We start from the raw sequence: 26411 nt of genomic DNA on the forward strand, positions 1-26411 counted from the left end.
AGATTAACCCAACAACTACAATTTCAGCTTCTTTTTGGGACTTAAGAAAAGTTGCCAAGTTTGAAACTGTAATTTAGTGGCTGATTTTGCTTTCTGAATTTTCTATATAATAAAAGATTCCTTTTACATTTTAGTTTTGAGATATTATATTCATAAAATAAATTTGGCCAAAAAAAAATATTCATAAAATAATTCAGGGTCCACTGAACATTTCTGGAAGATGTGGTACTGGACTGAATCTGGACGCGATGAATGAACAACGAGAGAAGAAAAAGTGATAATGAAATGGTTCCCATAATGTGCACTTGTCAATCAATAAAAATACTGTGCATGACATAGCAGATTTCACGCATAATAAAATTAGAGAAATATTTACTACCGGTCTGCTAATCCGAACACAAAAAGGACAAAGAGGATTCACGTCTCTCTCTCTTTCTCTGTGAATATCCATCTCCTTCAATTTCAATGGCTTCTTTTCCCAATCATATAGTATCTGCCTTCTTCATCAGTATTACTCTTTTATCTTCACTACAAATCATCCATGCAAGAGACAGCCACTTCTTTTCCACCAACGAAGAGATAAAAGGAGTTTACGTTCTTGAAAATGAAAATGGTGTTTATGATCATCAATCAGATCAACTTTCACCTTCTACCACCCACACCCATAAACTTATTCCTAACAACAAGTATCTTCCCAATAATTACCACTACAAGGAAGCTTATGTTACCGTCCCTGAGGACAACACTTATAGTCATTACTACAGAGGTGAAAAAGACGCTACTTATGACACCAACGACAAGGTAAGTCCATCTATCCCCATTATTTTTCAGTTTTCATTTTGGGTTAAGGCCAAAATTTTACTCTTTTACTTTAGTATATTGGTCACATCTATACTCTGTTTTACCCCAAATTATAGAAAGTTCCAAGTAACGGAATCCCCAACCCCCCTTTCAATTATCCAATTTGAATTGATTACCCATTTAACTGATTTTAAACTGCAAATAGGAGTAATTGATATTAATTGCATGACCAAACAGTAAATACATCAGATAGCTGTCATTCCAAGATAGATTGTTATTGCAGGGAGCAGAACTTGAAAAGAGATTTGAAGTAGAAACACTATTTTAGATTTTGTTGAGGATTGATTTTGTGAATTTGATCATATAATAGTGTCTTTGGCGATGATGCGGCGAATTTCCTCTGTTTTTTGTTGTTTGGGTCCATGTTCTTGCAATAGCAGTATGGACTAATCCTGATCATTGTAAGTTGTTTTTGCTGTTCTATTGATTATCTACGAATATGGGACGCAGTGGAGAGAAAACTTTGCAGTATATATTGGGAAATAAAACAGAGAAGAATGTTAGTATTGCTTTTCGCTGAAGAACTCCCCTTTTACAGAAGATATACAGAGCGTATAAATAGAGTAAACACTAGGAGTCCTATCCAAATAAAATAAAATAAAATCTGATGCCACTCCTATAAATCGGAACTGAATTATTTGACTATGAGAAACTTAATCTAGCTGAAGCATCAAGTTGGGTTAGAAGGAATATGTTGAAAATATGTAAACAGTTGAGGGTAAAAACAGTTGATGTGGAAGAAGATTTATTAGAAATTTTGTTGCGGATAGAGAGGAGAAAAAGCACCAATGCCAGTTCCTCCAATAGGAGTCCAGCGTCGAAGAGCAGGAGTAATAGGTAGGTTAAATTGTTGGAGTTTAATGTAGGCTATCGAAAAATTCAAAGGGTAGGGGAAGGGGTAGGAGGTCTTACGTAAACACCCAATGAAGTTTAAAATTATATTATGGATCGTGCGGGGTGTCAATGATAAGGACAAAAAAGGAGGATGGTTAAACTGTTGATTAAAGAATGGAAGGCGGATTTAGTGTGTTTGATTGAAACCAAGATGAGGGGTATGAAACACTCATGTATCAAGAGCTTGGGGTTTGAGATGCTCTGAATGGGTGGATGGAAGCTCAAGGTAGAAGTGTAGGATTGTGATCTTTTGGGATAAGAGAAAATTGATATGCTATGATAAGCATAGGGGGGCACATTCAACTTCTGTTTTCATGGATGAAGTTAATTCTGGTTTTAAGTTTGTGTTCACAGGGGTGTATGGTCCTTGTGATAGAAAAGTAAGGAAAGAGCTGCGGAAAGAGCTAGATGCAGTCTATCATTTGGTCTCTACTAGATGGGTTGTGGGAGGAGATTTTAATGTAACTCTTACAGGAGATGAAAGGTTGGGGAGATCTAGAATTAGACGATCAATCAGAGATTTTTTCACAGCTGTGACTCAATGATTTGCCTCTTCATGGGGGCAGTTTACCTGGTTCAGTGGTACTAACAATCAGTGTGTGTCAAGAATTGACATGTTCTGGGTATCAGATGGCTGAGATGAACAATTTAAGTTTATCAAACGGAGAACACTTCCTAGAATAGTATCAGATCATTGTCCAGTTTTGTGGGAATGTGATGATTGGAACAAAAAGAGGGGATACTTTAAGTTAGGAACTTGAGGATACTGCAAAAGCCGAAGAGATTTCATGGAAACAGAAATCAAGATATATCTGGTTAAAGCAAGGTGATAGAAATACAAAGTTCTTCCATAAACAAGCCAATGCACATAAGCTGAATAATTGTATTGATAGAATCAAACTTGAAGGAAATGGTGGCTGAAGAAGATGCGATAAGAGATCATATTTTGAATTTTTATAAAGAGCTCTTCACTGAAGCAGAAAAGTGGAGACCGAAATGGGAAGATGAAGATTTGGCTAAAATATCAGAAGAAGAAAGATCTGGATGGAAAGGCCTTTCACTGAAGAAGAAGTAGAATCTATACTGAATATGTCTGAAGGGGATAAGGCTCCAGGTCCTGACGGTTTTAATATGCACTTCTACCAAAAATGTTGTAGCACTGTTAGAGAGGATATCCTGAAAACAGTGGAAGGTATTTTTTCCGGAGGGCACGTTTGTGAAAAGTTTCAGCCACTTTTATCACTCTTGTTTCCAAGAGGAAAGGTGCAAAAGAGATTAAGGACTTCAAGCCTATAAGCCTTCAGAAAAGTATCTATAAAATCATAGCTAAGCTGTTGGCTGAAAGGTTTAGAAACGATAATAAACAAATTAATCTCGGGGAACCTGAATGCTCTCATAAAGGGAAGGCAGATTGTTGATGCTGCACTGGTAGCAAATTAGTGTATTGATCATCACTTTAAAAAAAGGAAAAAAATGGGTGGCTTGTGACCTGGATTTGGAAAAGGCTTACGACCATATTAATTGGTCGTCTTTTGAATGTGCTACAGTTAATGAATTTTGGAAGTAAATGGATAAGGTGGATCAATACCTGTATTTCTAACGCTAGGTTTTCCATTCTGATTAATGACAGTCCAAAAGGCTTCCTCAATTCCCAAAGGGGCCTTAGGTAGGGAGATCCTCTTTCTCCATATTTGTTTGTCATTGTAATGGAAATATTGAGCTTGATGTTCAAAAGAGCTGAAAATTTGGAATGGATTAAAGGCTTTAAAATTGAAGGGAGAGGTAACAGGGAGGTGACTATCTCACATATCTTATATGCTGATGACACCTTGATCCTCTGTGATGCAGATAAATAACAAATTCTACATTTGCTAGGGATATTGCTAACTTTCGAGGCAGTTTCTGGCTTGAAAGTGAATCTTGCTAAGAGCAACATCTTCAGTGTTAATGCAGATAGTAACATTAATGATTTAGCGGATTTGATGGGATGTAAAGTTGAGAAATTTACTACTATTTCCTAGGACTGCCTTTGGGAGCTAAAGTGAAGGATCAAAGAATTTGGCAAGTAGTTTTAGATAGATATGCTACAAAATTGAGTCCCTGGAAAAAACAGTATCTATCTTATGGTGGGAGACTCACTTTAATAAGGAGTGTGCTTGATGGAATCCTTAACTATTTTTGATGTCCCTGTTCCCTATGCCTCAAATTTTTGAAATAAAGGTTAAGCTCTAGGAAAAGTCAGTTTCTTTGGGATGGGAATTCTGAAAGGAAGAAGTTTCATCTGGTAAAGTGGCATGAAGTTATAAAAGATAAGAAAGGTGGAGGTTTGGGAGTTAAAAATTTAGCTTCATAAGTTTATTGTTTAGATGGTGGTGGAGATACAGTGAAAAAAGAGGAAATCTGGAAGATGCTGACTGAAACTAGATATGGGAGAGAAGACTTCTGGACACCACGTGTAATTTCAATGCCTTAAAAAATCGGAGTTTAGAAGCAGATCAGTAGATTGTGGCCAGATATTCATTTCATTGAAAGTTGGTGATGGGAGAAGAATCAGGTTCTGGACAGATTTTTGGCTAGGAGATGATAAGTTGATGAATAGATTTCCTACATTGTATAGTTTAACCAGGAACAAACAGTGTAGAGTTGCGGAACGTTTTATAGGAGGGGAATGGAGACTTAATTTTAGGAGAAACTTTAATGATTAGGAAGTTGATGAAATTGGTCAACTTTTATGTCATCAAAAAGAGATTGGTCAACTTTTACATTCTCTGGAACCTCTGATCCTTGATGCTAGTAGGGTGGACTCTCAGGTTTGGAGAGCTGTAAAGGATGGCAAGTTCTCTGTCAAAAGCTGTTATGGTCTTCTGCAGAGACGAATAAGTCATTGGGATTTGATTTGGCCGTGGAAGCTGTTGTGGAAATCACAAGCACCTCTTAAAGAGCTTGCTTTGGCTGGCTTGCAGCTAGGAATTCATGCTTTTACACATAAGTTGCAGAGAAGAGGAATTCCTTTGTGCAGTAGATGCTTCTTATGTGAAAACTCTCAGGAATTTGCACGTCACTTATTTTTGCACTGTTACACAAAGCAGCTATGTGATCTATTTCTTAACATGTGTGGTGTGCTATTGGTGATGCCAAGGAATGTGAAAGATCTTGTTTGCTGGCAGAGTCTGGAAGTTGGAAAAAGCTTGATGAAAATTTGGAAGACCATTCCTCTGTGCATCATTGGACCATTTTGTTGATTTCAATTTTTTTTTTTTAATTTAAAACTTGACCCATAAGTTTATGTTCTGCAAATAAAGATACTCATAATTTTAACTTCAACTCAATTTTTCGAAATTAGTTTTTTTTTGTCGTGTTTGATTGATCTATAAATCAGTAAGTACGTCCTTCTGTTTCATTAAATTAAAGTATCTTGTTGTGATTTCAATTTCAGGGCAGGCCATCCGGTGACAATGATCACGACCAGCTGCACGATCTGAGTGAACCAAGATTAATGGACCACGGCTACGTCACCACCTCCACAACCACCAATCCAACTAACACAAATAATTATCCGTACAAAAATGGCGGAAAAAGTTACTACTACAACAATCAAGAACAAAACTATCCCCCCAACTATAACCACTACAATGGTAAAAGGGTACAGCAGCACGACAACACGGGTCATGTCAATGAGTTAAGCAACTACAACAACAACCGTTTTAAGTTGAGCGAAGAACACCGCAATGAGAATGAAGACGACTACCATGAGAATGAACACGACTATCACTATGAAGAGCCTGACGACCCCAGGCCTTGATATTCTTTTTTAACTAGTATTGTACCTGCGCGATGCGCGGTCAATATAAAAAAATTAATCGCAGTGAGTTTTATATATCAATGTATTAAATGTGTATGGTTTCGACCCTATGAGTTTTATATATCAAAGTATTAAATATGTATGGTTTCGACCCTATGCATTTGAATATTTTTATTGTTCGTTTAACCTTCTGTTTGAATTGTAGGATTCCCATTCCCATTCCCATTTAATTTATATTCCTCGTATTGGTGATTGTAGATAAATGGCAAAACAAAAAATTTCATTTAAGACGGCAATTTGAGAGGAATATGATTTAAAATAATGAAGTTTTGATTTATTCATATACTTATCCTAATTCCTAACAGTTTAAGGGTAACAATTTTGACTTCAAGTTTCAAGCTTAACAAATTGCGCGCTAACGAAGTAATTGAAATGAAACAGAAGTCTACTTATTTTGTTATGTTTACGTTATATTTCACAAACAATGAAGTTTCCCTTGTCTATATTTTTATTATTGAATTATTATGAGTTTCAATTTTAATTATTAAAATATCTTATATGAGAAATTTAATTGTATCTTTATGTTTTTATTATGTTGCTTGGAATTCTTTCATTACTCTATTTTTTCACCTAATTTATTAAGATATTAGTTACTTGGTACAATCCAATGTATTACTTTTCTCATTACAATTTTAAAAAGAATTCTCATCCCAATTCAATAGGTATTATCAGTCAATTTTTTCTCTTTTCTTTCTTGATTATAGTTACTACGTTATTCAATTTGTACACTGTGATATGACTTTTTTATCAGCTTGAAACTTGGCTTACGACTATTTGGTCAAGCATGTGAGGATATAAAGCACATCTTTTGAAAGAAGGTCAAATAAAAACTATTTTGCTGACACTAACAAAAATAATTCTCATAAAATGATTTGGCTAAACAGAAAATAATAAAACCAAGGAAAAAAAAAAAAAAAACATTATGCTTCTACAGAGAATCAACAAATTATAGTTGTTTTACAACAACAGAAGTTGAAGTGTCTCTTGATGCAGTTTGCCACCATATAAATATATAATCATAAGATTTATTGCATTGAAGTGAAAATCTTAATATCTTAAAGAGCCTTCATCTCATGTCTCCTAATTTAAGTTATTTTGAAGTCTATACCTACATTTTTTTCCTGTCATGTATTGTTATCCAATTAAAAGTATATATACATTCATAATAGCTATATAAGTTAGTAGTAGTCCAAAGAGAGGAGAATAAAAGCAAGCCAAAAATAAAATAACACAAAATAATTTTTTATATGAATAGTGTTCTTAAGATAGTCAATAATGCCAGAAAAAGTTCTTGTACATATATACATAATATATTCAGTCATTCTTTGTATGAAAGATTAATTAGTATGATCTCTTTTAAATCGGACATAGGTGCGAGAAAGTAAAAACCGGATTTAACGGTAGGAATGATGCCCACACAACGTGTAAGTTAAAAAGGCTCTTGAGAAGTCTCGTTCTCCCTCGCTTGTTCCATTTGTCTCCAGACCATGTGCTGTGCTCTTATTATTATCAATATCTAGTATATCTTTTTTCCTTTAAGAATTCCTCACAAAACTATTTGCCTCAATTGCTTCGGGGGCATCCCCGGTATCCACTGCAAGACCATCCGCTCTTTGACATATATATTAGACCGTAGCACAAGAGACGATTGGCTCTAGTCCCGTAACCAAGCGAAAGAGGATTTGTGGACAGAAGCTGCGGGTAAACCCTCGGTTTGCCCTCAACTATATACGTTGATAGGGGATAGCTTCTTTGCTAGTTACCAGCTAAAGGCAGTGGCGGATCTAGGATTATCACTAAGGGGGTTTGAAAAATAAAAATGTACTAACTGAGAATTGAACTTGGAACCTCAAGGCGAATTTTGAACACCCTAAACCACTGAACCAACCTCTTCTCTTGTCTTTTAGGGTGTTCAAAATCCATATATATATACATAAAAATTGAAAAAATACCTTACATATACAGTATAATTTTTTGCCGAGAGTGTTCGGGTGAACACCCTCGGCGGGCCCTAGATCCCCCCCTCCCGGCTAAAGGTCCCCTCTTTCATTTTGTAAATTGAACTCTGTTCCTATGAACTACTATCTTTATATATGAGACATTTTTAAAATTATAAAAAATAATTCTGTTTAATTGGGAAAATTCCATCAAAAAATGAAAAGAAAATCTTAAATTAAGAGGAATAGAAGAAAGTTTATCTTTATTACGGTAACAACTTTTTGCATTTTTGTGACTCATTTATCACATTTCACCAACAGTAATTTCTTCATTTAAGAAGGGATAGTGGTTCCAAATTTATCAAAAAAGAATACATTATATTCGATTTGAGCAACAAACAAATACTTATATTCTTTTTTGATAAATTTGGAACCATTATCCCTTCTTAAATAAATAAAATTCATTTTTGTAGAATTGAACTCACCATTTTCTCTTCCTCCATACGTTTTTATGTCAATTCATATAAAATCTATATACATCAAATTCTAACTGCATGCCTACGTTATTCAATTCATGATAAAAAAAAATAAAAAAATAAAAAAAAAATCTGAACAAATAAGCTGAAAAAGATGAAAAATTGAAAAGTAAATAACTGCAAATGTTGATGCTAAGACTAATGCCAAAAAAGGGAGTACTCCTACTTTTTTTTCCTACTGTTTGATCATTAACCATATCACACAAAAAAAAAATGAAATGTTTCTGTTCTTCTTCGTTATAGCCTTTTTTTTTCCTTTCAAATTTAAGTTTTAAACCGTAGAGCGAAAAGGTATACCCCATATGTTTGACTTGATTTGCATTTTTTGAATCTTGTGAAACCTCTTCTCCCTAAAAATTCTATTACACTATCAACACCAACATAAAGAAAAGATTTTCATTTGCAGAAAGAACGATTTTTTCCATTAACATATGGAAAGATTGTCCTTACTAACTTTAATGCATGTTAGAACTGGATCGTCGAATTCTAATTATCAATTTAAATGTGATGCAATATTTACAGGACAATTGTTTTATCAAATTCAAAAAAATAAGATTTTCATATAAAGAAAGAAAATTTGATCTTGGTAGACCTGTAAGTTTATTTAATCCTGCAGTTCTCAGCTTCTTCATGCATGACAGATCAATCACATTCAACTCCATAATCTTGAATCTTTGAACACCAAATTGGCTCCAAATCATCTTCGTTTCTTGAATCTTTAATGATAGATGTTAGTTCTCTATGTAATATAATAATAACTAAGAACAAAAAATTATGAGAAATGTAAATTTAAAAAGCTTAATAGGATAAAAACTATTTTGAAAGTAGTTTCTGAAGCAATTCGGTATTATTCTTGATGCACGTTGATTAATAAACATCAGTAAATTCCATTCTCTAAAAAATAATTTCTCCATAGAAATATTTATGAGGAACTAATACTGAAAGTAGTATATAGGTCACAACATACATTTCTTTATGTCTCTATTAAATAAATTACCTCCAAGCTTCTGCAAGAATATTTGCAATGTAGCAAAGAACTGCAAAACTAAAGACAAATAAAACAAATTTTGCATAATAATGTAGACTTATCCAAAGGATGGTCCACGTAAAACTCTCTGCAATAATTTATCATATATAATAAATTGACACATAATTTTTTTTTTCCACGCATCCATTCCAAAGATTAAACGAATGAAAAAAGAAGGCGAAGAAGAAACAACAATTAACGTATCACCATCCTCACCATCATAACCTCAGGTCTAGTTCTAGTGTTCTTCCACCAGATCTATATAGTTGGGGGAGTGATTGTGTGTGATAATGTGAGGGAAATGGAGAATGGAAAAGTTAGGCAGACCTGGGGTTGATTTAGTTTAGTTTTTTTTTTTAATTTTCTTTTTTATCTTTTCGTTAGGATAAAGTGGAGAAGTTGTAACCATCTCCAAAACTGTAAGTATTAAATTTGAATTTTAAATCTTTATTTCAGTAAATTTTTTCATATCATTTAAATATAAAAGTTTTGTTTGTCAACTCAAGTTTAATGCAGATAAGAAGTTGTTACTATTTAAAAATAAAGTTGTAACCTTTAACGTATAATATTTTATAAAATTAAAGGTCTGAGTTGATTTGGTTTAAAGTATGAAATATAATATTAAAAAAATTGTTATGGATCAACTTAAATTTAAAAAGAAAGTTAAAACAGAGAAAGGAAAATAAAATATATTTAAAGGTAAGGTTTACTTTCGGAAATTAATAAATAACGTAGGTTTATTTTCCAATTCAAAGATTTGTCAGTTTTCAATTCAAAAAACATGTTTAAAGATGAAGTTATCTTTCGTTTGTTAAATTTTTTAAAAAGTAAACTTGGAATTTAATGGGTGAGTTTGCAGTTTATTTTCTTTTTATTTATTATTTTGTATTAATTATTAGAGTATGTCATTTATAACAAACATAACTACATAAGGGATACATCCTTAAATTCCTCAAAAAGTAGGGTAGAAATCATTTACTACTTTTCTTTTATATTGCTTATATTTTTCTTTCAAATATAATTTGCCAGAAGGAGCCAAAAACGTGCTTTTATTGAATTTTAATTTTTTTAAAAGTTTATACAGTGCATGTGTGTGTTTGTGAGTTAGTAGCCGGGGAAATGGGGGTATGGGACGTGCTAATTAGTTAGTTTTTTTTTTTTGTCTTTTTTTAATCTTATTTTATTTTTTAAACAGGAATTTTCTGGCGATGACACTTGTCATCATATCACGCTTTTGCTTCTCCTATTGTATATAGATAGATTCTTCAATGGTTTTATAAGTGAGCAAACATATTATGAGTTCCAACCATCTTTAGTACTGTTTATTTTTCAGTTTTGAGTTATATTTTAGTGGGTAAATTCTTTATCTTTTTTAAGTTGTATGCATTGATGGTTTGAACTTTGAAGTGTAAGTAGATTGCAGTCTTTAGAATATGTAGTTCTTTGAGTTCCTTTAAGGTTCTCTTTGATACTAAATGGATTCTTTCGGCCCCATTTGAGTTTCACTTTGACATGTACATTTGCCCCCGTATGTCAGTCATCTAAGTTGCTGCAACACTAACATTCATTCTAGGAAAGAAACGTATACGTTTAAAAGTCTGCTTGTTGCTCGAAGATTGTTTGTAAGGCCAAATCTTGCACTAATTCTGGTAGCATGTCTAAGCTGATCTAATCAGGTTTCTATTTCACACATTTAATTCCGCATCTTCTCAGCCAGAATGTTTGACGACTGACATACCGCTTGGTTTTTATGGTCGACAGACCAGGGGACTAATAGAAGTGAGTTAGAAATGCAAATTAGGTGCTGATACCAAGTGAGTCAGAGGCCTCTCAATTTGTCAAAACACAATTCCAAAATCATGTGGAGCTTAAGAGTACTTGTTGTGTATACTTCTAGAGGACCTAGCAAAACCATCGATGAAATTGTAACATAGACACTAAGAAGACTTTTTTTTTTTTTGGCCTAATTTTTTCATGATCTCATTCCCTATAAGAACACATCTGTTGCGACAGATTTTTTATTCAAAGCATGTACTTATAGCATAGGTTTTTTTGTCCATTACACGAATATGTTTATTTACTGTGCAGCTTCTTGCCTTCTTCAACCTGTTTGAGGCATGTATGTATAATAACGCTGTCATGGGAGAACGGATTTGTACAGTTATTTCAAAGATTTTGAAAATTGAGTAGTATTGTTCTGGTAAGTGAGGTATTAAAAAAATGTCCTTGTTGCAAAGATGGAATGAAAAAGTTCAAGGATTTACACAATTGACACCCCTTAACTTCCACTCTGTTCTCAGCAAAAAACAGAGCAACGTGAATCCTTTTCATTGATATGGGAATAACAAGTGAATTGCTTCCTCACTAACATGCTCAACTTCTCTTGAAAACAAAAAGTTCCAAATTATGCAACTCGTCATATCTAACAAAATAATAGTGTACCACATTTTGAAGGAAATAAGCTCAAAGTATAATCTGCTTTGTTATTGGTTTCTCCTTTATCTGATTTATCACAAAGTAATAGGAGAGATATGTACATAAAACGGAGGATGCTGGAGGTCGAAAATTGAAGAACCCATTGATACTATAACAGAAGAAATTGGCATAAATAGACTGATTGAAAATTTTAAGCTGGCAAAACTTGAGGGAGCTTTTGGATGCACTGACATGAAAGATTTCTTTTTTCGTCTTCAAAACTTATTATTTTCCATCATTTCATTAACTTAAACCCTAACCGTTTATATTAATCTCGGGTGGAAAGTTGTGTTTCATGTGTTGCCGGGAGTAATTTAGGGTATCAGATATTGAGACATTTAGAAACAGGACAGGAAGAAAAAAGAATGACCTACAAAATCCAAGAATGAGAGGAGATCTTCCTATCTGGTACATACAGATAAACCCCAAAATTACAAAATACTCATTATCAATTGAAAACTGAACGACAAAATCCTTCAGAACACCAAATTCAATGGTAGAACTTTAAGCACATAACTCATACTTAAGTCACACTCAATAATAGACAGAAAGATCTGTATGTGTAGAATTGGAGTAAGCCAAGTCAGCACAAAGAGGCTGGAGATTGTCGTAGAATTCCAGCTTTCCTTGTATGCCAGGTACAATTGCCCAATAAGATCTAAGAATGCATAATTGCCATATTGACTCTTAAAGATGTACCAGTAATAAACATATTGCCATTTTAATTCTACATAACAGATTCTCTTTTTTTTGGGTACATCCATAACAGATTCTCAACATGACAAGAATATCTCTCTATTCTAAAGTTACAACTAAGGCACAAGAACCTAAAGATAGCCAAGGCAAAGTTGGAGATTTTACTTAAATAAATTGTTTTACCACAATGGAAAACTGGAAGAGACGCTAAAGCAACAGAAAAAACTTTAAGATAATCCTGGAAGGCTGGAAAGAAATCTTCTTATATTGCATTTGCAATGTCTAGCATCACAAAAGCATGTTACTCGTCATCTTTGTAAGGATACTCCTCAGGAACTTGCTTCAGAAGCTTCAGCTGCAACTCAAATGCGTCATCCCCTCTGAGCATATCACGAAGCCATGTGACCTCTGTTTTCATCGACACCTGAACACAGGGTAAATGGAGATAAAGTTTGTCATTGCAACAATTTTTTTTCCTTGAGAAGCTAACAACTGTTATATATATCCAGAAAAAAAACTGCACCAAGTTAATGCAGTCCAAAGTTATTACAAAAGGCTATAGATCAGTCTCCTATTCCTTTGGTTCACAAGGTTCCTATAACATCTACAAAGGATTCACGATCTTCCATATATTCATGTTTACACCAAAAAATAAAACAAAACTAAGCACTTCATCTTCATGTTCTGAATGGAGCTGCATTTGTTTTCAAAGCATCTTTGATTCCTTGCAACAAATTTTAGTCTAAAACAAATTGAACAATCTCAAAATTTTTACAGATCCAAGTTATTCATGTAACCCAAGAAGCTTGCATAGAATATTATTCTCTCTCATATCAATGTGTTGACTCCTTTGATAGCTTCCTTCGGAAAAACCTTTGGCCCTTAGATCGATAGTTTGGAGGGAAAGAAATAGAAGAGAGTTTGAAGGAGTTGAAAATTGTACATGCCAAAGAGAAATCTCTTTGTTTTTTTCTTTCTTTTTTGTTGTTTACACTTTCGGAGCACCTTTACTATTCCAGTAAGCATTGATGATTGGCTACTATTTATGGAGAATCATGTATAAGCCTAGTCTGTATCGAGAAACGAAGCTTACCATTTCCAATGCTCCCCGGAGTACTCCACTTAAGATGTTACAATAATATAGACCTTGACAGGTATCAGGAAGCTCAACGAAGTCTACCAAGGGGTTGTCCTCCAAAATTAGACTGCACGTTGTTCCCTCAACATCCCAATTTGTCACTGTTGCAGTGATTCCTAGGAACATTTTGAGACCAACCTGTTTAAATGAGCAACAAGAAACCATGTTTGGTCAATAAGCACTTTCAGCACTGGCATCTACAGGCCCAAAAAGTATAGAGGTACTGAAGCATGATATTAGACAGACTGTACAATGTAAACACTACCAAGGTTCTTAGCTCATGCATATTGCAGGGGAAGTACAATGTATCTCCTTAACCCACAATATCAACTAGAAGGCTGGGCTCTTAACTAAGTTAACTTTCTAGCAATCCCCATTTCATCTAGAGTAATTAAGTGATGCACAGCAAGAGGTCCTCCCTTCACGAGCGTGAAGTGAACTCTGAAGAAGCATGTGCTTCGGACAATAAGGCGCAACGTGATCTAAGCAAGAACCAGTCACTGTTGGGGGATATAGGATAGGAATAAGACAGGGCCTTTTGTCATATAAATGCTAGGATTCCTCTCGAGATATGTTTCAACGCTCTTTTATTGTCTCCTCCTCTTCTTCTTCTTCTTCTATTCTTCGTTTTTTTTCTAGATTTTCTTTTTTCTTACTGCTTCATTTTTGGTTCATGCTCACGCATCCTTCTTTCTAGGCTCATATTCTGTTTTTCTCTTCTACTATCTCTTGCTGCCAATTGTTCTATTTCTCCGTTTCTTGTTTGTTATCTATCTCATTTCTATCTCCAATAATTGATTTATAGATCAAATGCCATGATAATGATAGAATAGCTCTTGGCAACAAAAAATAATTAATGGAGTAGTAATGTTACCATAGCTGTTGATTATGAAAGTAATTTTGCAAATTGATTTCTTATAGCTAAATTGATAGAAAATTGCAGTTGAAGCATCCTTTTGTGGACTCATTGAGATTAAATGTTAATAAAATGTACTTCGAGTTTGTTGGAATTCATATTGTCATTGCTGCCGCACACCTAAATATCACGATTCAGTTGGGAACGTTCCAGATATATTTTTAGGGATAAATTCAACTCCAAATGCCATGTGATAGTAATTGTCCTAGTGAGATCTAATAGAAATGATGCTCGAACACAATTTTCTACAGGAGCATAAAATCAAGAGCAAAGCTACACACTTTCTTATCACTCATAGAGGCAAACAATTATGCAACAGCTGAAATTTTTGTGAAAAAGAAATACACCAGCAGCTTTTTAGTATGTGAAACCTTATAAAACAAGTACTTCCACCGTTTCAATTTGTTTGTCTTACTTCCCTTTTTAGTCCGTTCAAAAAGAATGCCTCTTTCCTTTTTTGGCAACTCTTTAATTCCAACTTTTCACACGGCATATTTAAAACCACAAGATTAAAGGGCATTTAGGTACATTTTACGTATCTATAATTTAAGATCACAATATTCAAAAGTCTTCTTTATTTTCTTAAACTCCGTGCCAAGTCAAAACCGGACAAACTCATTGAAACAGAGGGAGTATAATGATTTGAGGAAGGTAACAGTTGTATTACTATGAAACAAAAACTTAGATCTTTACAAACAGCAAAAGGGTATTAAAAACCCTGTCCAAAAACCAAATATTCTTATACATTGCCTGTCAAGTATATTGCAGGAATAAACTAAAGGAGACCCCAGCTCAAACAGCATATAATTCACACACACACATATAGTAGAGTAATTCTTTTAGAATAAAAAAGAGACCTTGGCAATGACTTCAGCAGTTTCCTTGAAATCAACACACCTTGAAACATTAGACTTTGCTAGAAACTCGTCAATCAGCCTAATTCCTATATTATAACCCCTGCAATTCAATCAAGTGCAATTGATACGCTACAAAGAAACCCTAACTTAAGAAAAACAAAAAGCAGTAATAGCATATAGTATTACATTTGATCAAGCTGTTTATTGACCTCATCAACCTCCTCTAGATCAGTCAGCAGTTGCCGCACTATTGCTCCATATGTTAGTGTGAATAGCTCTGCGTTCTTCAATAACAAAATACTAGTAATAATTACTGTTCAATTTATACTGAAAGGAACGGAATCGAACATAAAATAAAAGGCACGATCTCAATTTGTTAGGTTTCTGATAAGGATGTTTGTGTTTACCACACGTTCAACGTTGGCGAAAATGGCGTCTCCGGATCTTGGTACCACTGGAGCCATCAAACTTCCTTTGCTATTGCGATCGCTTAATGGAATTCTCCACTCTCTGCTTGCTGGCTTCTTCTTACTTGTTTATTTGCTACACAAAATACGAGTCTGTATTTTACTCCTTTCTCGTTATGCAAAGTACAACTGTCAATGCACACAGTACTACTTTGTACCTCTTTTTCTTTTTTTCTTTTTTTAAGTGTCTTCTCAATTATTACTCAAGAGGACATCAAAATAGGAGATGGCGGGCAGACCCTATTCCATCCAACCAAATATAAAAACAACCGTCCTAGCTAAAGCGTGAGTAGCTTAATTCACTGATTTTCTAATTAAAGATCCAGACACTGATTAAAAACAACAAGAAAATCAAAATAAGAATTATCTGAAATATTTTCTTCAAGAGTTTGATAAACTAGCTGATTATCTGTCGCAATCACCACACGACAATCAGCAAACTACTCTTTGTAACTTAGGTAGATATCTCGACACAAAAACAAATAAAATCCCAATTAGCAAGTGTATGGAAGATTATTCGAACGAGCTTCGCATGAATGTATTATAGTAATTTTATGAACTCCGAGGAAATTGTTGGAGAAAGTACAAGCAACGGGGAATTGACTCGTTCATTCAAAAACTATACTCTGCCTAAATAGGTCAAGTATTTTTTTCATGTATATGCATTGTATATTAAATCTCCTTGACTTTTTCAAGTGTTTATTTTTTATATTTTAACTCCACCGCAGAGTAGATGCTGAAGCATGAGATTAAAACTTGAGCTTGACGAGAATGAAGATTCAGAAGAATAAGATCGGAGATTAGAAGTGTGTTATGTATATAATATAATTGCAACTAACTACGATTATATGTTTATTTTGTCTGCGTTAAATAGAAATGAAAAATCTCTCAACTAATTGCTCAATTAAGCTGATGAATTCTCATTCTAAGAACTTGATTCCCTTTTAAAAAAAAACAACAACAACTTGATACGCTCCCAACTGACTAATTCAAATGTTGGCGTGGCTTAAAGTTCTACTTAAAATCGAAATGTTGGCTGGAATATGATGATCGTTACTGATTTTCTTTCTTTGATGAATCATTTTCTTTTCACTGGCAACTTGAGCATAACAAAAAATTAGACTCCCGATCCCGAACTATTTTGAATTCCACTTCGAACAAGTCTAGCAGGTCGACCTCGGACCATGTTCAGTTGACAAAACGGGATTATGTTGAGAAAAGTTTTTATGTATCCTCCCACAATAGTGAGTGAGAGTTTCACTTATGGTCACCAGACGATTAACTAAATACCAACATAGTGTATAGGCTATAGCGCTGCTGCATGAATAAACTCAACAGGCCTCTAGACTATGCCAAGGAAATATAACCAGGTACAGATGGGTGTTTAAATGTACTGAAACCTTTAGTATCCTATCCATAGACCAATCACTATGAGTACATTTATTTTTAGCAGTTACATCTCCCCACATTCAGTAATCACGCATGCCAGCTTTGGTTTGTTCACCTTTAGTATCCTATCCATAGACCAATCACTATGAGTACATTTATTTTTACCAGTTACATCTCCCCACACTCAGCAATCACGCATGCCAGCTTTGGTTTGTTGTTAGCTCCGACAGCCACATTCTCAATCTTCCTCATCACTAAAAGACCATCTCCAAGAACACGCTGTAAAGAAACCAGAAAAGAAAAATCTCTCACATAATCATGGAAAAGAAGTCAATAAGAAGTTTCTTATTTTTAGATGAAAAACAATCGCCAAATGCCTAACACAGTGGGAAAACTCATAGCTCGATATGTTCATCAGAGTGAATTGTATGTAATATACGTTCATAAAAATTGAATCTGATGACACATGAAACATTGATAGGCATTATCTGGCACCAAAATAAGGAATGTATTAAGTGACTAGTCATGATAAGCAGTGGCACAGGCAGGAATTACATCAAGGGATTTGAAAAAATGCGCAATTGTGTTTAGGGGATTCCACAATACACACACACACACACACACACACATATACAGAGAGTAAAGGGGATTGAGTTGAACTAACTCCATTAAACATGGCTGCCACTGATGACAGGTAACTGATCAATGAGTTTACAAGACGACAATGTGGGACCATGTCAGGGATGTTGATAGAAAACAAATTAAAGTAAGACTTCAAGCATGAAACACAGATAAATGAAACGCTAGAAGCTAACACAAAAAGCAAAGCGTACCCCAAAAACAACATGCTTGTTGTCAAGCCAGTCGCACTTTGCACATGTGAGGAAAAACTGCATGGAGCAACGAGCAGAATCAGAAACATATGCTTCATTCAGATCTAATCCACTTTTTCCCCTGATAAGGTGGATCTAAGCTAATTAACTCTCCTTAATCACCCCCCCCCCCCCTCCCCCCCCTCTCTCTCTCTCTCTCTCCGCCACAAACAACTGTTATGCTTAAGGACATCGTAAGGAAAGGATTACACTTAAGCAACCTAAAAGATCATTGAAATAAAAAATATGCTAGCATAATCTAAGCCCTATCTTGGTTATATGGCGTTCTATTTCCTTTTTCAACATCAGCATTAAACCTAACCAATTCCACGTCCATTTATGCCAGAGTGGCACCTAGTATATGCTCTGTGTCAGTTTACAACTTAAAACTTAATGAAGGGTCACTACATTGATAAGAGGAATGATCTTTATGACTTACCTGACATCCATTAGTGTTTGGTCCGCTATTTGCCTGTCAAAATAAGGATTTCATAATATACGTCAGAATAGAAGGTAAGGATAAACTTGAAGAATCAAACTTCACACGATTGTTAAACATTTTTCCAGTAATTTAAACTGATATAATTGCATACAAAAACTCAGAACAGCTATGAAGGTTTTATGAAATCAAGCGTTTCATTTTATGCCAGTGTTTATGCCACTAAATATACAATTCTGACATATCCAAGGTAAAATTACTTCTATTTCATGCTTGAACATGAATTAGCTTGATAAATTAACTGTCTCACTGCTTTCACGAACTCAGGGACACAAGTCAATTTTATCCTCTTTGATCCTATCGTTGACGGACTCAAAGAACTTATCAACTATTTTACCAGAATTTTTTCCACTTCTACTGCAGGAAAAAGTTTGGGCATCAAGTACCTTTTTTTTTTCTTTTTTTTTTTTTTTTCTTTCTTTCTTTTTTTTTTTTTTTTTTTTTTTCAAGAATGGTAACAGGGATCAAGTACCATCTGAGACCCTAATTTAACGGCAAGAGATTTATTTCAATACAATTATGAATGAGCGAACCTTAGAAATATAAAGTTCAATCATTTTTTACAAAGTCCATGCAACAATATTATAAGAGACTACGCCATGTTCTTTTCATCAACGTGCTTCTTTAAAGCTACCTTTGTATCAGATATAACAATTAAGATTAGACCAGCAAGTGAACTGAAAGCCAGTGACCCCTCAGATGAGTAAGGCGGGAAATTAAGGGCTTTCAAGCAAAGGGGGTTTAGCGGTGAGGGAATTGAGGGTAATTAAGATTAGTCCAGTAAGTGAACAGGAAGGTAGTGACGTCTCAATGAAAAATGGGTTAGCGTGGAGGAAATTAAGGACTTTCAAGAAGAAGAAGGAGAAGAGGATGAGGAGGGAGTCTTATGGGACATGATATTTTGGAGGAATATACAAGAACTTTACAGCATGGACCAAGAAACTCGGAAATGGGAAGAACGGAATAAGCAGTTCAATTGAAACCATTCTACCACATACTGTTGAAGAGATATAACACGGATTTCCTCCAAAAAAGTACGGACTCCAAGAGCACCACAATATTTTTTATTTTTTTTTAACTTTTTCTGGGTGGATAAGAAGTTGTACCGACTAGCCAAGGCGAGGGAGAGGAGGGCGCGTGACTTGGATCAGGTGAAGTGCATCAAGGACGAGGATGGCAGGGTACTGGTGGAGGACGCTCTCATTAGACGGAGATGGCAGTCATACTTCCACAAACTCTTGAACGACGAAGGGGACAAAGACATTGTGTTGGGAGATTTGGAGTACTCTGAAAGGTGTCGTGATTGTGTTGTTCGTAGGATGAGTAGGGGAAGAGCGACCGGGCCCGACGAGATTCCTGGGGAGTTTTGGAAGGCTGCAGGCAGGGCAGGTTTGGAGTGGTTGACTCGGTTATTTAATGTCATCTTTAAGACGGCTAAGATGCCCGAAGAATGGCGATGCAGGGCGACATTCAAAGTTGCAACAACTACAGAGGGATCAAGCTGCTAAGTCACACTATGAAAGTGTGGGAAAGGGTGGTGGAGATGAGGGTAAGGAGAGACGTGTCTATTTCAGAGAACCAGTTCGGATTCATGCCGGGGCGCTCTACCACAGAAGCTATTCATCTTGTATGGAGACTGGTGGAGCGGTATAGGGAGAGGAAGAGGGATTTACACATGGTGTTCAGCGATCTAGAAAAGGCATACAACAAAGTGCCGAGAGAGGTTCTATGGAGATGCTTAGAGGCTAGAGGTGTACCTGTGGCATACATTAGGGCGATCAAGGACATGTATGATGGGGCCAAGACTAGGGTAAGGACTATGGGAGAAGACTCGGAGCACTTCCCAGTTGTGATGGGATTGCACCAGGGATCAGCTCTCAGCCCATTTTTATTTCCCTTGGTGATAGATGGATTGACGCGGCAAATTCAAGGTGAGGTGCCATGGTGTATATTATTCGCGGATGACATAGTCCTGATTGACGAGACTCACTGCGGAGTTAACGCTAAGCTGGAGGTTTGGAGACAAACTCTGGAGTCTAAAGGATTCAAGTTGAGTAGGACCAAGACAGAGTACTTGGAGTGCAAGTTCAGTGATATAGTGCGTAGAGGGCGCGTGAAAGTGAAGCTTGGCACCCAGGTCATTCAGAAGAAAGATAGTTTCAAGTATCTTGGGTCTATTATACAAGGAGTTGATGATGACGTCACACACCGTATTGGTGCAGGATGGATGAAATGGAGGCTTGCCTCCGGAGTGTTGTGCGACAAAAAAGTGCCACCAAAACTTAAAGGTAAGTTCTATAAAGTGATGGTTAGACCAACTATGTTGTATGGGATGAAGTGTTGGCCGGTCAAGAAGTCTCATGTTCAGAAGATGAAAGTGGCGAAAATAAGAATCTTTGCGATGGATGTGTGGGAACACTCGGAGCGATAGGATTAGGAATGAAGTTATCCGAGACAAGATAGGAGTAGCCTCGGTGGAGGACAAGATGCGGGAAGCGAGGCTGAGATGGTTTGGGCATGTGATGCGGAGAAACGCAAATGCCCCAGTGCGGAGGTGCGACAGGCTGGCTATGGACGGTTTCAGAAGAGGTAGAGGTAGGCCAGAAGAAGTATTGGGGAGGGTGATTAGACGGGGGACAGCGGCACGTCTCCGGAACTGCCGAGGACATGACCTTAGATAGGAGGGTATGGAGGACTCAGATCAGGGTAGAAGGCTAGCAGGTAGTCACATTTATCTTTTCTTACGAGTAGTTGCATTGCTCTTTAGTTTCTTGTCCCTTGATTTCGGCGAGTATCTGTATTCACAGAATGGTTTATCATGGCTTATTCACTTTCATTGTTTTCATTTTCATAATTGCTTTGAATTGTTTGCCCGTATCTGACCTTTCCTATGCTTTTTATTTTTTAGCCGAGGGTCTTCCGGAAACAACCTCTCTACCTAAGGTAGGGGTAAGGTCTGCGTACACTCTACCCTCCCCAAACCCCACATTGTGGGATTCACTAGGTATGTTGTTGTTGTTGTTGTTGTTTACTTTTTCTGGGTGATTGGCAGCATGAGAAGCCATAGTCACTTCGTAGAATCTGAAGAGGAACCACGCATAGTCAATGCTTCATGTGTGAAAAGGTAAGATGTGAAGATGTTAATCACCTGGCCTTATTTACTGAAGAAATGAAGGCAGGAATAGTTAAAGGACTCATCCAAAATTGGGCATTCAAAAGCAAAAGGAGAGGGCTAGCGCATGGAAAGTGGACAATACAGCGAAAGAAATAAATGAGCTTTGACGGCATGTTAACATGGAAAATCATCTGTATCAACCACACATGTCCAGCCAAAGTTCTCTCTTTTTTTTTTTTTTTTTTCTTCTCATAAGTTTATTGCTCTGTCTTTTTGCAGTGACATTCTGGCTATGTTGCTTGGATCCCGTAGTTTTGAAGAGTCCGAGCAACATAGCACTCTAGTGGGACCACTCTTAATTTCAATGACCTTTTTTGACAGAACATGCTTTCTAATAATTGTTCCAATGGTGCCGCGCCTTTCCCGGTGATCATTCCTAAGGCATCACTTCTTCTGGCCATATGAGCATCCTTCCAATGATTTATACACAAAATATTTTCCAAACACTTCTTCTCTTTTTTTCTTTTCAAATAGAATCAACACTTGGATACTGAGTATCATCTAAACATTTTTTTTTCTTTGTGAGAAGCAGCCCTCATCTAAAGTCTAAAGTCAACTTCCCAACACAATACCGGAAAAGTAACCTTTTTCTCTTTTTATCTATGATATAAGCGTTTAGTCTTGTCTCCCTACTCAGGATATTGAATTTCAGCTCATTGTTTCTTTCTATATTCTCTCTCTATGGCATCAGACTCTGGGTTGAGTCCTTCCTCTGACCATTGAATTTCTGGTCACTGTTCTGTAAAAAGTTTTCTCCTCTTTCTCTATGGTACCAGGATTTGAATGTTTGGTGCTGCATTTCAATTTGGCAGGGATTTGCTGGTAATGCAAGCAACTGGCCTTGTAGCGGCGAGGGGATGAGAAAGAAGCTATGGAAGCTGATTAAACTGCCTTTGTTGGTGTATCTGTCACGAAAGGGATTGAAGAGTTCTTTAAGGGTGGTAAATCAATTTTGATCAGCTCAGGGTTTTATTTTATTTTATTTTTTACACCTTGCTCTTGTGCGTGGAATCTGACACACCAAGGAGTGATTATTTTTAGAAGCGATTAGAGCCATATTGCTTCTTTTTATACCTCAGGTTCTCCATACTATAGTTCCCCCATTAGTATATATTGTATGCAGTTGCATCAAAAGCAATTATATCAAGTTATACAACTTGCAAAGGAGAAGAATGAAAGTATAAGCTAACGATTCAGCAGAAAATAATTACACATGAAAAGAAAAAAAATTAAATTGCAATTCCATAAGCAACAAAGAGACATATGAAAGGAACACATACCATTGATAATAGGCCAGGACCAGTGTGCTTGGCGATAAAGTTTTCATCATCAAACTTGCTTCCATATATGGAAACACATCCACTACCATCTCCCTGCAGAAAAAAAGAATTATACAGTGTTAATATAGATATAGAATAAAGCTAAAGTTGTGTTGCTCAGAAGTAAAGCCATTTGACAGCTCAATGTATAACCTCTGAATAATTAGGAGCTTTTATCTGTCAAAGATGTAATCCATAGTTGCCTGATTCAATTGCAAATTGAATGCTTACTTCGACATATCATCTTTACACCTTTGAGTAATCAAACACTTTGGAGTAGACTAACATATAGAATACTGATTGTGAACGAAAGAAAATATGAAACAGTGATTTTGGATTCATTAGAAACTTTAAGAGTTCAACAACAAACCCAGCATTAAGAGTGAAGGGGTCAGTTCTCTCTTTTATTTATTTTCTTTTTCTTTGAAGCATGCTCATTTTCGAACAGATGATGGGGCAACGAATAAGGTGCAATTATTGGAGACATAACAGAAATGTGTCTAAGCCATGATACTCAAAGATATTATAGTCTATCTCAAACATGTCTTAACACACACTTTTCAATGAAAGAAGCACATAGTTAGGGTCACACACAGAGAAAAGCCCTTCATAAAGTCGTCAATCACCCCAATACCTTTGGAAATGGGGATTTTCATAACAGAACATCCCTTAATATAGAATCCTAATACAAGGTTAAGGCTAGAGAAAGCAACCTTTAGGAAATCACCACCTTGGATCATGAAGTCTTTAATCACCCTATGGAACTGACAATTCTTGAAACCTTGTGGCACTCCTGCTTTCCTACAAAATCAAATTTGCAGATGAGTAAGGCAACATAAACAAAATCCAGTAGAAAGCGATATAATCCTTTCACAAACCAAGTAACCAATAAAACTAGCATCAAATACAAACAAAAGGGAATGGTACACGAACATAATTTGACAAACTTACCTGAACTCTCCTGTGCATAGTTGCCTGCAATGAAGCATTAAAAAGAGCTTTAGAATAGAACTTATTAGACAAAATAAATAAGTAACATGATCTAGAAAGGAAAAGTAAGTGCTTTAAAAGCACAATGATAAAGACAAATTTTCATGGCCAAGTTGCACGTTGTAACTGTCTCGCTGATGAAAAAGAGATAACATATCATGTATCCTATTAATGATTTCATTTACTTTCTCCTCATTTAACTGCCAAGACAAAAATCTTGAACTATCGCTAGTTTGGCATTACAACAACTTGCAGGGGATTTTAAGCTTATAAACCAAAATCACTACCTTCCTAACACCTTCAGCTAATTATCCGTTCAATTGGCTCACCCAAAGTAAATATTACACAGTAGCCAGAAGGTGTTCATTTGTATGGGTTACCCTCTAAAGCTATAGCTGATTCTTACAACAAATAAAAAGATTAAAAAAATGAATGAGACGAGGGTCGTAGACCTACACTGAAGTATGAAATATCCCTCATTTAACATAAGCTTATTAGGGTTTAAACCTGAAATTTTCAGCAGTTTTGGGAGTGATATCGGCGAAAAGCTCCATCTTGATGCGACCAGCAGGAATGTTGCCGATAGTTACATCAAAAAAGACAACAGGGTTCTTAGGTACTTGTGGTCTTAGGTGCCACTCTACCACCCCGCCGCCAGACGCCATTTTTGCAACTAGAATTTGATCTGCTACTATTGGGAGATTTCTGGAAGCCAATGTCCTAACTTGAAAATATTCCTTCCGCTTTGCGCACAGAGGGGAAGTTTTTCAAATACTTATTGCCATGATTTTGTGGGGTTAATTTTAGGATAGTCATTCAATTTTATTTTATTTTATTTTATTGCACTCAAACTTTTAATCCATTTTATTTGAGACTGGTAACATAATCAAAATTTTAATCCATGTATATATTAAGTATAGTGGGATGCACAGATGTTATAAAAAAACCTAATTAATTTTTTTTTTTTGGTGAAATAGATATTACTAATATATATTCATATATCTACATCCTAATTACATTAGAGTTAACAGCCTCAGGGCCGTTTAGTTGTCCAAAAACATCACCTCCAACGGTGTTAGCAAAATTTATAACCCGATTAAAAAAAGTACCACACTAGTCATCAAAATATACATTTCTAACAAAAATGGGAGGAGCTTCCAATAACTTCGCATCATCAAATAAGAGGTGATTTCCTCCCTCTTTGGCTAGCAAATCCGATTATTGATATCTTAATATGCTTATTTTTTACTATGGTGACATTTATTATGGGACAGAGGGAGTCGCTCCCCGTAAAAGTCTATGCCTTAGTTCGGATGTCCTTTTAGCCTTATTTTCCATGAAGTACTCACTTTTTATCATTCTAAAACATCACAAAATAATAGACACTTAAAAATAAGGCAAAAATGGCCTACTATTTTAATCATTTTGATTAGCTCCGTTGAGTCTAAATTGATTTCTAATGGTGCTAGGTTATGATCAAACTTTTAATCCGCTTTATTCCGAGTCAAAATTTTAATCCATGTATATATTAAGTATAGTCGTTAGTATCCTAATTAATTTTTTTTTTTTGGTGAAATAGTATTTGTAGTATGGGTTTAGTTGTCCAAAAAATCACCTCTCGGTGTTAGCAAAATTTACAACCCGATTTAAAAAAGTACCAAACCAATTACCCAATTCTCACTACCATCTCTAAATCCGCCACCCTCTTCGCTCCTAGCTATTCCTCCTATGCTTTCGGGTTTTTTGACAAAGCCCTTTTAATCATTTTATTAGCTTGAGTCTCGAATTGATTTCTAATGGTGCTAGGTTATGGGGTTCCCACTTAATGGAGATGGTAGTTCTTGGCTTAGAGGGAGTAATGTTTTTGGCTAGCATATTAAACTCAATGGCAAGGTTATAACTGGTTTCACAAGAGGGGTAAGCTCTAGTTTGATTAAAAAGGTTGTGATTTCTATTTAACCAAATTCCCTAGATGCAGAAAGGCATTAAGGTTTCCCACTGAATTAGTCTGTCAATTTTTTTTTTCTTTAGGCTATTCCAAGCAGTGATCCAGTTACTAGCACTAATGAAGGAGGAAGGTTGGATAGAGGGGTTAGTTTTTTGAGCCACACAGTTCCAAAACTGTTTACCGATATAGCATTCAAAGAAGATGTGGTTGATATCTACTGGTTGTTGTCCACAAGAGGCACAACAGAGTTAATATTAGGCCTATGTTGTGAAAGTAGGAGGCTATTGGCAGTCTGTTATGGTTCAAGAGCCAGAAGAAATATTTGATTTTATTGAAGGCCTCCAGCTTCCAAATTTCCTTAAAAATATTTGATTTTATTGGGGGCCTCCAGCTTCCAAATTTCCTTAAAGCTCATGAAGAGTCCATTGGTACTAAGATCAGCTCGACTATCTAGCACTTTGTAGGTTGAGCTTGAACTAAATTTACCATTACTAGTGAGTTTCCAATGATTAAAGTCCTCATCAATACTATAGGGGTTAATGTGGGTGTTAGT

At 35.7% G+C, this 26411-nt stretch overlaps 3 protein-coding genes across 3 annotated transcripts; 1 reads left to right on the forward strand and 2 right to left on the reverse strand.

Moving 5' to 3' along the window:
* The first annotated feature begins 449 nt into the window (after positions 1-449).
* On the forward strand, positions 450-5699 carry LOC132063693 (uncharacterized). The gene is made up of 2 exons (XM_059456372.1): positions 450-801; positions 5192-5699. Exons 1-2 carry the CDS (start codon positions 466-468, stop codon positions 5555-5557), a joined length of 702 nt encoding a protein of 233 aa, XP_059312355.1. The 5' UTR covers positions 450-465; the 3' UTR covers positions 5558-5699.
* Positions 5700-12290: 6591 nt separating this feature from the next.
* On the reverse strand, positions 12291-16214 carry LOC132063695 (uncharacterized). The gene is made up of 5 exons (XM_059456374.1): positions 15607-16214; positions 15386-15483; positions 15200-15299; positions 13382-13564; positions 12291-12712 (listed from the first exon to the last, which is right to left on the reverse strand). The coding sequence occupies exons 1-5, from the start codon at positions 15661-15663 to the stop codon at positions 12590-12592; spliced, it is 561 nt and encodes a 186-aa protein (XP_059312357.1). The 5' UTR covers positions 15664-16214; the 3' UTR covers positions 12291-12589.
* Positions 16215-16968: 754 nt separating this feature from the next.
* LOC132063694 (peptidyl-prolyl cis-trans isomerase CYP22) lies at positions 16969-24589 on the reverse strand. The gene is made up of 7 exons (XM_059456373.1): positions 24418-24589; positions 23872-23895; positions 23634-23721; positions 22882-22974; positions 18367-18399; positions 17889-17945; positions 16969-17334 (listed from the first exon to the last, which is right to left on the reverse strand). The coding sequence occupies exons 1-7, from the start codon at positions 24573-24575 to the stop codon at positions 17224-17226; spliced, it is 564 nt and encodes a 187-aa protein (XP_059312356.1). The 5' UTR covers positions 24576-24589; the 3' UTR covers positions 16969-17223.
* Positions 24590-26411: the final 1822 nt, after the last annotated feature.

The sequence above is a fragment of the Lycium ferocissimum genome, chromosome 7, assembly GCF_029784015.1.
Source record: "Lycium ferocissimum isolate CSIRO_LF1 chromosome 7, AGI_CSIRO_Lferr_CH_V1, whole genome shotgun sequence".
Lineage (NCBI taxonomy): Eukaryota > Viridiplantae > Streptophyta > Magnoliopsida > Solanales > Solanaceae > Lycium > Lycium ferocissimum.